The 12,710-nt window shown below is 32.7% G+C and overlaps 1 protein-coding gene across 2 annotated transcripts; it reads right to left on the bottom strand.

Moving 5' to 3' along the window:
• Positions 1 to 4,095: 4,095 nt before the first annotated feature.
• Positions 4,096 to 11,081, bottom strand: LOC134711942 (uncharacterized). 2 transcript variants are annotated; one of them, XM_063572969.1, is made up of 5 exons: positions 10,063 to 11,079; positions 9,054 to 9,150; positions 6,794 to 6,871; positions 6,049 to 6,354; positions 4,096 to 5,002 (listed from the first exon to the last, which is right to left on the bottom strand). In XM_063572969.1, the coding sequence occupies exons 1-5, from the start codon at positions 10,762 to 10,764 to the stop codon at positions 4,191 to 4,193; spliced, it is 1,995 nt and encodes a 664-aa protein (XP_063429039.1). In that variant the 5' UTR covers positions 10,765 to 11,079; the 3' UTR covers positions 4,096 to 4,190. The 2 variants fall into 2 exon arrangements, with proteins under 2 accessions (XP_063429039.1, XP_063429046.1); XM_063572976.1 differs by lacking the exon at positions 6,794 to 6,871 and having other exon boundaries at positions 10,063 to 11,081.
• Between the last annotated feature and the right edge of the window lie 1,629 nt (positions 11,082 to 12,710).

Here is a 12,710-nt window from a genome sequence, read left to right as displayed (position 1 = left end):
AGAGGAAACGCCCGTGAATATGTTTAACTTAGCCATATAATGTGTGTGCCTGTAAATCAGTGGTTATATGCTGTTGTATATAGTATTGTGTTTCGTTTATTGTTTTCTACAGTTTGATCTTTGGAAAAGTAAAATAACAAAATCACAGCGTCTCAAGGAAAATTTAAAACAGATAGTCCCGTATAAAAAGACAAAACAAAAATATCAAGCACATCAGCTCTTACATTCCTCTTTAGAACATGTAGGTGTGTAAAAGGCAAGGGATTACAGCTAACCAAACATATCACTTCCTTAAAATTTAATTATTGAAAACATTGTTTAAAAAAACCAAAAAGACTAACTTGGTAAAAATGACAAAAAATTGAGTACAATAGTCAACGTTGTGTCAGTCGTAATTGCTATAAAATGAAAACCCAGTCAACAAAGTAAAAATGAATGGCATATAGACAAAACACAAATGCAAAGAAAAAACACAAGAATAACTAGAGGCTCCAAAGAGCCTGTGTCGCTCACCTTGGTCTATGTGAATATTAAACAAAGGAAGCAGATGGATTCATGACAAAATTGTGTTTTGGTGATGGTGATGTGTTTGGAAATCTTACTTTACTAGTCTTGCTGCTTACATTTATCTCTATCTATAATGAACTTGGCCCAGTAGTTTCAGTGGAAAATGTTAATAAAAATTTACAAATTTTATGAAAATTGTTAAAAATTGACTATAAAGGATAATAACTCCTTAGGGGGTCAATTGACAATTTCGGTCATTTGACTTATTTGTAAATCTTACTTTGCTGAACATAATTGCTGTTTACAGTTTATCTCTATCTATAATAAAATTTAAGATAATAACCAAAAACAGCAAAATTTCCTTAAAATTACCGATTCAGGGGCAGCAACCCAACAACGGGTTGACCGATTCATCTGAAAATTTCAGGGCAGATAGATCTTGACCTGATAAACATTTTTACCCCATGTCAGATTTCCTCTAAATGCTTTGGTTTTTGAGTTATAAGCCAAAAACTGCAGTTTACCCCTATGTTCTATTTTTAGCCGTGGCGGCCATCTTGGTTGGTTGAACGGGTCACGCCACACATTTTTTAAACTAGATACCCCAATGATGATTGTGGCCAAGTTTGGTTCAATTTGGCCCAGTAGTTTCAGAAAAGAAGATTTTTGTAAAAGATAACTAAGATTTACGAAAAATGGTTAAAAATTGACTATAAAGGGCAATAACTCCTAAACGGGTCAACTGACCATTTCAGTCATGTTGACTTATTTGTAAATCCTACTTTACTAAACATTATTGCTGTTTACAGTTTATCTCTATCTATAATAATATTCAAGATAATAACCAAAAACTGCAAAATTTCCACAAAATTACCAATTCAGGGGCAGCAACCCAACAACGGGTTGACCGATTCATCTGAAAATTTCAGGGCAGATAGATCTTGACCTGATAAACATTTTTACCCCATGTCAGATTTCCTCTAAATGCTTTGGTTTTTGAGTTATAAGCCAAAAACTGCAGTTTACCCCTATGTTCTATTTTTAGCCGTGGCGGCCATCTTGGTTGGTTGACCGGGTCACGCCACACATTTTTTAAACTAGATACCCCAATGATGATTGTGGCCAAGTTTGGTTCAATTTGGCCCAGTAGTTTCAGAGGAGAAGTTTTTTGTAAAAGTTAACGACGACGGACGACGGACGACGGACGACAGACGACGGACGACGGACGACAGACGACGGACGACGGACGACGGACGCCGGACGCAAAGTGATGGGAAAAGCTCACTTGGCCCTTCGGGCCAGGTGAGCTAAAAATCAATAACCATAACACAATGGCGTAATGAATAATTACCGAGCCACGCAAAAGGCTATAACAAAATAAACTAGACTATGACGCTCATAAAGATACTCTTGTCCTATTAATTATAATGCATGCTGAGCATGCTGACTCTTTCAAAGTGGATTTTTTCAAATGGCACAACTGCTACACATACAGATTTGTGATTTGGTCTAATTATACATTAATGCGGATTTAAACCCTTCCGGAGCACCTAATATCACCCCAAGTTTTTGTTTGGGTTCGTGTTGCTTATTCTTTAGTTTTCTATGTTGTGTCATGTGTACTGTTGTTTGTCTGTTTGTCTTTTTCATTTTTAGCCATGGAATTGTCAGTTTATTTTCTATCTATGACCCTTACTGTCCATCTGGTATCTGTCGTCCCTTCTCTAAAGCGTGATGTATGATAACTGAGTTCGGGGTACATATTAAGACACATCTTTTAACTCCTCATAACAAATCTTTTCATGTGTCTGAGAATATGACGTGCAAAATGTTTTATAGCAATATTGTCCGGTATGACATTACGTGTACGTGGAGGGGATAAAAAGAAGATAAACACAGTCGAACGTCTTTTAGTATATTATTCTTATTTCATTTTATCACTGATGAGTGTTATCGACTTAACGCATTTCTGGCGAACAAAAATATCGATCTGATATCTTAAATTAGTTTTTTTAGACAGTTGTTTTCCATTAGTTTCGTTTGTTGATAAAATTTAGCGTTTTAATTTATTATTGTTTTGAGGACTTTCTCCATTTTTTGAATTGACCGGCTTGTAGTATGGAACTTTTGTTATTGCTATTTTGAATCACCTAATATCATTTGCTCAATCAATCATATGTACACAATTTATGTTCAGGATTCAAATCATTCTTCAAAAACAGTCGGTAAAATAGTTAGACATAATTTAGAAATGAAGTTTTTCATCTGTTAAGGAGACTCGCGGGTATGAAATTTTCAGAAAAAAATTAAACATTTATCTTTCATTTCAATCTTTATTCTACCTTTAGTAGTTGCTAATTTATCATATTGTACAGAAATCTTTCTAAAAAAATCAATTTGTGTTAGCCCAAGGGGACTTTCAATGTAGATATCATTGAACAAGCTCCAAATTATTTCCCTTTGGTGCAAACATGACATTTTTGGCATTAAAACTGAAATCTTTTTTTAACTCATCGGTGACCTACATCTTTATTGTTTTTTTAATAAACTGTACATAAACTAAATAATTGTAGGATTTAAGCGATTTCCGTAATTAAGGTCTTTTCTATTAGTTCAACGGAAAAAAGGACATTAACAAAAATGTATGCTTCTTTCGATGGCAGATTGTGTGCGTAAATGAACGGTGACCCCATTCTTTTATTTCATTTTTCTATTTAGTATAAGATAAAGTTCATATATAGAAAAATATAGCGTAATCCTATACTAAATAAAACAATTGATTTAGACCCGCGAGCCTCCTTAAGCTAGACAAACTGTTTAGTCTGAGATGCATGAATGTTTTTTATTAGCTGTTAGTGGCTTTGAAGTAGCTATCAGTTAATTGCGAGTACTCTCAGATCTGTACTCATTGTCTTTTTGTTCTTCGGATGTACAAGACACGTCCAAATGTATTTTATCCATCTGCTGAGTTAAGATTTTTTCAACTGATTTTTAAAGTTCGTTCTTATGTTGTACTGTTATACCACTGTCCATGATTAGTGGAGGGTTGGGATCACACTTACAAGTTTAACCCCGCCACATTATGTATATATGTGCCTGTCCCATATCAGGAGACCGTTTATGTGTTACATATTTTCTATTGTTAATTTTTTGTACAAATAGGGGGCAATGTCGTATTGACTTTCCTCATTATTGAAAAATATACGGTTACCTATAGGTGGTAGTTTCTGTGTCATTTTGGTCTAATTGGCAATCATACCACTTCTTCTTTTTTTTCTTTATAGACAAACGATTTGTTTTTAATCAGTATCTACCGGTTAAACTCGTTTTTAATTCATGATATTTCAGTGCATGCTTCAAGTCTTCCCCCAAGTTTTAATATTATTTCAATATTCATTAATGTATGCGTATGACTTTTTGTGACAGACCGAACAGTTATATATATATCTCTTTTCTCTCCTTTTACTGGGCAGTTCCAATGATAGAAATTAAAAGAAAATTTTATTATTTGTTAAATTGCGAAAAACGCATTAAATTCATAAAGTGTTTATCGAATCGTGAGGGATTATTTACAAGTAGATTCTATAATCAAAGCTAATCATTTATTATAAAACAAAACAGAAACAAATAACAAATAAATTGTTTGAGTTGAAGAATAGCAAAATATGATGTACAATTCTTTTTTATATTTTTGCATACTTAATTATGTAACTTGCAGCATGCCCGTTATCCCTATTAACAATCAATATACAATTTCTTTTCTCACAAAAATATACAAAAGTTGGTAGCCATAGCTTGTCTTTCTTACTCAAAAGCGATTTGTGGGACTGACCATCAGCTGAAATGAAGTAAAGTTGGTGAGACGTATAATCGGTAACATAAACATTACCAAATGTATCGCACGTCAACGCCGTAGGTCTTTTTAAATCGCTTTCAAATTTCCACATCAAAATACTACCATTGATTTCATAACAGAATACGGAGCCACTAGACCGGCTAGTATGAAAAAGACGGTTGTTTCGAGCACAAATTTCGTCGGAATGTGGGACAAACGATGGAATTTTTATATCAAGTGATATAAATTCGTCCTTTGACATGTTATAAGAATATATTCCAGTACCCTGTATGTACACAAATAATGTGTTGTCATCATATTTTGTAAGAGTATAGCATTTACCATTAACCTTTTTAAACTTTGTCGGTCCATGTTTGCTAATGGTACTTAAATTTAGAATTGCAATTTCTTGCTTTTCTGGGAAGGAAATGGCCACGTTGTTGCTATCAATAATCGCCATACTAAATGGTGTGTTTCTCAGTTCAATTTCCTCAGTAGCTCCAGTTTGGTGATTGCACATAATAAGACACATGTTGTTGCTATCAATGAAAATATAATGATTGTCAGACCACACTGCACAGCTGGTAAAGAACGCGTTTTGTCTTTTTTGAACTGCCAGGCTCTTTATCAAAGCTAGTTCAAAAACAGATGGTACCGGACCTGTAATTAAAAGTTAGCTTTTGTAATTAATACTACATCTATTCTACATGATTAAAACACTTGCAAAAGACATAATAAAGCAAATGGTCTTATTATCCTGTGATTATTTCACAAGACTAGTAGTTTCGGGACTTTCAATTAGTAACGAAGCTAAATATAAGTACACTGATGTTTCGATAATTTTTTTTCACGTCTTTTATCATTTAATCAAACGAGATTTTTAAACTGATGTTTGGAAAATTGTAATCATTTCTCTAAATTGTGATAGGATGATGTACAATGTCTATGTGACTGTGATCACACATGATCATGTTGGTACAGATATACTTAAATTGTCAAACTCCCATTTTTGTTAGAGAACTCCTTTTTTGACTTTACGTAGTTGTGATAAAGAATCTTTCAAATGGTGATAAACATAAAGGTATTATAATTAGGGTTAACTAAATGACAACTGTCGGGACATACAAAAAATTAAAGTGAACGTTCACTAAAAAAAGACAAATAGCCAATCAAAATCATCTTTAGAGAGACGTTATTGAGCGACGGTAATCTTTGTTATTACGGCTGAATAGTTTCCACTCAGTTAAGAACGTGTGATCAAAAATCAAAATCAAAACAATATCCAAACAAGGAAAAGATAACCTGGTTGATGCTAGAAAAACGAGCAATATCGATGGTCATACGACGGGTGCCACATGAGGAGCAGGATCTGCTTACCCTTCCGGAGCACCTGAGATCACTCCTAGTTTTTGGTGGGGTTCGTGTTGTTTATTCTTTGGTTTTATATGTTGTGTCATGTATACTATTGGTTGTCTGTTGGTCTTTTTCATTTGTAGCCATGGCGTTTTCAGTTTGTTTAAGATTTATTAGTTTGACTGTCCTTTTGGTATCTATCGTCCCTCTTTGATAAAACTGATACTTCGAACAAATTCGAGGAGATTCCGCTTCACTTTAAACAAGTTTTACCTTCAACCTCAAAAAACAAATTACGTTACACTACTCATGATGACATATTTCTCACAAATTTCTTTTCTTCAAAAACTTACTTTGAATTTCATTAATGGATTCAATAGAAACGTTTACTGTGTCCGATTGACTGGTATCAATATTGCACTGTTCAAATATTTTCCGGAAAAACATTTCTATTTCATCTTTCAAGTTTTGACGTTTGCTTAGTGTGTCAATTAACATTTCAACTACCAGGATGAATTGTTCCAGGGTTGTCTCCTTAATGATGATGTTCCCACCTTTATTTATCTCATCACACATACGTCGTATAGTCTCGATCATGGTATCCTCGTCCCATTCTGAAGGCGTCTGAACGCGTAAAAGTACTTCTACTGACTTGTTTTCTGTGTAAATTAGAAAAAATTATAGAAGAGACAGAAAGTTATCATCGATATCAGGATAATAATTTAATAAGTAAGACGCGCGTTTCGTCTACTTAAGACAAACGCCTTTGAAATATTACTAAATCGCCACATGTCTTTAATTTAACGGGTCTTTCAGAAAAATAAAATCATCATGGAAAATGTTGTTTTTGGTATGGGACTTTTTGCAAGTATAGTAAAACTTAGAAGTTTTTATTTGTCAATACACAAAGTTAAAACTGTATTTTGTGTGCGAATTTGTCCGTCTCTGTCTGAAAAATAGTATTTAGAAATGCACATCGTATCTCAATAAAATGAGCTTGTTATACAGTAGGTGTTTCTCAGACATTATTGAATTTTGAGATAGTAAAATCTGCAAAATAGTATATCATCTTTTTTTTTTAACTTGAATCATTCTAACCTTTAGCAACATCTTCCTTTATATTTGATGTGTCTACAATATTGATGTTGATCCCACCTGTTTTGGCACAGATTTGTTCTGAAATGATAACATATAATGTTTCAATCATTCTAGATGTTTAAAAATTGCAATTAAATTTTTACTTTTAAATTATCTATCGTAGGTTTTTTTACTGTTCAGTCGGATTCACTTAAAGTATACAGCGGTGGTAAAAACATCTCAATAAGGCTATTGTATGTAAAAAAAAACTATCAGCAGTTGAATAGTCAGTGTGTGAAACAATACATTTTAGCGTTTGAAGCGTTTTTTCTTGATTTATCTTCATCAGAACGCTCAAAGCCAATGCTTCTTTTTTACAGATATATTGTTATGTGTTAAATAGTTATGAAAGGTACCAGGATTATAATTTAGTACGCCAGACGCGCGTTTCGCCTACATAAGACTCATCAGTGACGCTCATATCAAAATATTCATAAAGCCAAACAAGTTCAAAGTTGAAGAGCATTGAAGATCCAAAATTCTAAAAAGTTGTGCCAAATACGGCTAAGGTAATCTATGCCTGGGATAAGAAAATCCTTAGTTTTTCGTAAAAGCTGTGATTTATTAAATTAACTTTTCTTTCTTTCATTAATTTTAATTTGAATGCTGTTAAAAAAACTTACGAGGTTAATTTAGTATTGATTACATTTGACGAATAGTTTTGATCATGTTAATTGCCTCACATACATTCATTAGACCGTTGGTTTTCCCGTTTGAATGGTTTTACACTAGTAATTTTGGGGCCCTTTATAGCTTGTTGTTCGGTGTGAGCCAAGGCTCCGTGTTGAAGGCCGTACTTTAACCTATAATGGTTTAATTTTTAAATTGTTATTTGGATGGAGAGTTGTCTCATTGGCACTCGCACCACATCTTCCTATATCTATATAGAGACAAGCACGCTTTAAAGATATCAGGGTTGTAATTCAACATGTATGATGCACCAAACTCGAATCTAGTCATTTCGAATGTTAAATCAATAATAATTACTTGAAATGTATGTTTCATTATAATACTTTAATTTGATTGGCTAACTGCACAGCTCGTGTTATTCTGTAAGCAATTGCATCACTCAATAAAACTTTTCATTCATGATAGCACGTGGTCCCACAATAAAGTGCACAGGTAAATAAAATACAAAATTTATAAAATTCGTGTTTTCATGATCATAGCTAAAAAATGTAATTATAAGTATTGAATGCTTCTTTTTGTAACTTTATAGGGTTGTAAAAGCGTTGACCGTGCGCACATTTTTAGTATGAAGCGCTTCCGCGCTTCATACAAAATGTACTTCGGTCAACGCTTTTACACCCCAATAAATTTACAAAAAGAAGCATTCAATTCTTAAATGAATAGTCATTTAAGAATGCCTACTATTATGACATTTAGTTCCAGAAGTTTGTGCTAAATCTAGATGAGTCTTACTGTAAAAAAAACATTAATTAAGATTTCGAATTATGTTCACATTTTCCGAACTTCTTTTCCGGTTTTGAAAAGTATGAATTATTCCAAAACATAAGGATGTTCTTATTCCAGGCAGCAAACCCTAGCCGAATTAAAACAACTTTTTGGAACTTTTGGTCCTCGGTGCTCTTCAATTTTGTACTTGTTTTAGCTTACAAATATTCATCAGAGCGTCACTGGTTAGACCTATGTGAACGAAACATGAGTCTGGCGTATTAAATTGTAAATCTGGTACCTTTTGTTAGCTATAATTCGTGTGTGTTGTCATTAAAATGATATATTTATTATTGCCATAAAAGCGGAATGTTTGGCACGCCACAAAGGCAGGCTCAACCCACCATTTTTGTTTAAGTAAAATGTCCTGTACCAGACCAGGAACATTAGCATTGTTATATTATAGTTCGTTTCTGTGTGTGGTACATTTTAATGATGTGTTTCTGTTATGTCGTAGTTCTCCCCTCTAATATTTGATGGGTTTCCTTAAGTTTTAGTTTGCATCCCGGATTGGTTTTTTCTCAATCGATTTATGAATTTCGAACTGCGGTATACTACTGTTGCCTTTATTTTGTTTAATCTCTCTGTCCTGATATTAGGATGATTAATTATAATCTTAAAAAAATTATGATGTGTTTCATCTAAAGTTGTTGTTCTCTTATATTTAATACGTTTCACTCAGCTTTAGTTTGTTACCACGATTTCGATTTTTGTCCATGGATTGATGACTTTTGAACAGCGGTATACTACTGTTGCCTTTATTTACCTCGTTTGTATATTGTCGTCCATTGTTGTCTTATATCATCGAGTTGCTGGATTCCAGATCTCTTTAATTTGTCATTAAATCTTTTCTCGTATTGTTGCTATTTATAAATAATATATTTAATCATGTCTGTCAGAATCAAAATATGAAAATCAGTTTTAGATATTTATTTATATTATATTTTATGGTATCTAAATACCATTATGTTATTGCATGAATATTGTAAATTTTAAGCAAGATTTTTTGCTGTCAAAAAGTATTTATGAAATATATAGAGGCATCTAAAGCAGCATGTAACATATATTGAAATGTCAAAGGACAAACAAGTTTGTAATCATCCTGCTATACATCCTATTTTTAAAAATATACCATTTGCGCAATTGTATTTTTAAAGGATATCAATTCCTAGAATTCGGAATTTATTTCTCCTAAATCATTGTTCGAATATCAATGAACCAAAGATTTCCTCTAATACATAAAGTGTTTCTCGTCACACATGGAATTAAGATTGGACAAATTTCTGGCATTTCTTATCAAACAAGTTTTGAAATAAATAAAGATTAATTCGAGGAAACAAATTCACCACCTCAACGAAAGGAAATGTTGTAAGATATATACAAAAAATAATCGAAAATAAACAACTGAAATATGAATAATGATTGATTCTGAAAACTTAATAGCAATATATTTAATAACCGAATAACAATAATTATAATAATAATGAATACAGCTAGGTCAGATAACAAAGAAAATCAATGCAAAAGGATAATAAAAAAATAAAATAACCTCTAAATTGTCTGTACCATTTTCCACATGCAGGTGCTGGTTGGTTATATATTGGTTCATTGAAACTCAAGGTTCGAAATTGAACTTATCATTTATTTTGTTGTACAATTTATTTTGTTCTCGTCTTACCGTAACTGTTAATTTATGGATGCAATTAAAGCTATGACGTAGCTATAACTCTTAACGGGTTTTTTTTAATACGATTTCATCATATGAAAATACTTACATGAAGAAGTAGGTTTATGTCATGTTTGCACTGAACTAATATTTCTGTTAGTTCGTTTTGACAATTTGTCACATGTTTGGCTTTTAAAGTCTTTATTTCCTCTTTAATTCCATCACTGTATTGACTGCTTACTAGTCCCGCAAGACCACAAACAGCTCCTTCAATTTTTGTCCATTTATGTTTGAACTCCTCAGTAGGTAAACATTTAGAATTTGCTAAATGAAATATCTCATTACGTGAATCTTTAATGTTTTTCGTCCAGTCCAAAATAGAACACCTTTCGACAGTATCCCTTACTAATTCAGGTGTACATGTACAAATAAGGAGACAGTTAACTAATGTAAGATCTAGATTATCGAGGGAAGCATCTTCCCGAACTGATATCTTGTTCAAACAATAAATTTTGTTATTGTTCGCATGTTTATGTTCTTTATTCATTTGTATTCCGATATTAAACATCAGACGGAACTGATCTCCTGTAAGCATGCTTTCCGAATAGTTATATTTATTTTTATGGCATTCGCAGCATTTTTTATTGTTATGCCAAGCATGAAATAACATATGCATGTTATTTTGCAAATAGATAATGAAGTTTTCTTCACTGTTAAGTAATTTACAACTAATTACTTTCCTTATAACGTTCATAGCAATATTTACTATAAGTAATACAAGTTTACACAGGTTTTCTTCGTCCTGATTCATCGTTTTAATAAGTTTTTCTCTAAATGTATGCCTACAATAGATTAGGACAACTGATCATTGTTTGAATTTAAATATTCCATTAAAAAATATGCTGAATCTGTAGTTTTGAAAAGCTTTCAAACATTTATTATAATACCCTATTTCATACATCATTTTAGATTCTTTTGGTTTTAAAATGTCACAAAACTACCATGCATTGATTGTTGTACTTTATAAAGTGAATTGCCCGAAGTATACTATCACATGTCTGTGCTATTTTTAAAACACTTAAACAAGGATAAAGGACGGTTAATGTAAATTTGTTACTGCAAAACAAATATATGGATAAGAAATAGTATTGAAAATTTTAAATAACTGAATATAGTACCAGTCTGAACAGATTCCCATTGCTTTTTTTAATCAGTCAAAATTTGATTTTTGGGATAATTTAGCAACCAATATAAATATAATACCAATATAAATTCAAACCAATATACACTTCAAGCTATAATTTCAGATATTACAGCACAGACTTTTCAAGCCAGTTCGCATTGGAAAAGATGAAAGAGAAAAGATCTTTTCTAAATCTTTCCTTTGCCAACAAAGTTCTCGATGGCGTCAACCTAGGCAATATCCTTCATCATAAATTAGTTCAATCGAAAATACCTCCTTATTTCAAAGACCAGTCTGTACCAATAATTTCGTATACCTATTGCAACTAAAAGATCTCGATATTGACGACTTCAAGTCTAAACCTCCTGATTGCACTTGTGCTAGTTCCCAATTCACATATAATCCTGCTGGCCACGTTATTACCGGTGACCTTAAAATTATTAATAACACTTCTCTACGAAACGTGTTATCGAAAGTTCGAAATATCGTGAGCCTAAATCCATCAATTGGAAATACAACTTTAAAATTTTGATGGATCCAGTCGAGGATCACTCTATCCGAATGGATTAAGGCAGTGAAGTCGTTAATACAAATCAGAATTAAGAAACTGAATGGGTCCATCAATGCCCATGCTACGTCAATCTTTAAAGACCCAAATGTTGATGAACACCTATCCGACCTCCATGATAAATATGTTGTTGTCCCCGCAGACAAAGCCCAAAATAACATCGTTTTTGTCTGTAAAAGTCATTACATTAATTGCTTGATAAACGAATTAGGTATAGGCAATAAACTTGGAAACTCAACATATACCCCCACGACACTAACCAAAGAGGAAATCCTGGATAATCACAGGTCTGTTCTTTGTGTTTTTGGTATTTTCAATACATCACTGTATTGGATACCTAAACTACATAAGTGTCCTTACAAACAACGGTATATTGCTGGGTCTTCCAAGTGTTCAACGAAACCTTTTTCTAAATTATTAACATCTATTTTATCAGCAATCAAAGACGGGCTTCAAAGTTATAGTGAAACTGCCTATTCTAGAGATGGCGTGAATCAGATATGGATACTTAAAAATTCCAAAGATCTTTTAGAGTACATACAATCTAACTCACTTTCATCTTGTAACAGTGCTAAAACATTTGACTTTTCTACTCTTTACACAAGTATTCTACATTCCAAACTAAAAGACAAATTAAAAGAGTTGGTATTACTTTGCTTCATTAAAAAGAATGGCCAACGTAGATACAAGTATCTTGTCTTAGGGAGGGATATATCCTACTTTGTAAAGAATCATTCTGATTCAAACAAAAAATTCTCTGAAACCGATATTATCAAGATGCTTGATTTCTTGATTGACAACATATTTGTTACGTTCGGAGGACGGGTTTTTTCAACAGACTGTCGGCATCCCAATGGGAACAAAGGAGATAAAGGATATTACAGATACAGTTAATTCGGCTTCATATCTTGACTTACATCTGGAAATTAACAATGAGGGTCGGTTGAAGACAAAACTTTACGACAAAAGAGATGATTTCAGCTTTCCAATTGTGAACTTTCCATTT

The sequence above is a fragment of the Mytilus trossulus genome, chromosome 1, assembly GCF_036588685.1.
Source record: "Mytilus trossulus isolate FHL-02 chromosome 1, PNRI_Mtr1.1.1.hap1, whole genome shotgun sequence".
Classification (NCBI taxonomy): Eukaryota; Metazoa; Mollusca; class Bivalvia; order Mytilida; family Mytilidae; genus Mytilus; species Mytilus trossulus.
The sequence above is the reverse complement of the archived record's forward strand: the minus strand, read 5'-3'. Positions and strand labels throughout refer to the sequence as shown.

What these genes read in the sequence shown, in the direction of transcription:
- LOC134711942 (XM_063572969.1), bottom strand. Translation starts at nt 10,764, where the DNA reads ATGAATCAGGACGAAGAAAACCTGTGTAAACTTGTATTACTTATAGTA. An exon ending in AAAGGAAGATGTTGCTAAAG is followed by an intron (nt 6,355 to 6,793) that starts GTTAGAATGATT and finishes TAATTTACACAG; the next exon opens with AAAACAAGTCAGTAGAAGTA. An exon ending in ATCCATTAATGAAATTCAAA is followed by an intron (nt 5,003 to 6,048) that starts GTAAGTTTTTGA and finishes TTTTAATTACAG; the next exon opens with GTCCGGTACCATCTGTTTTT.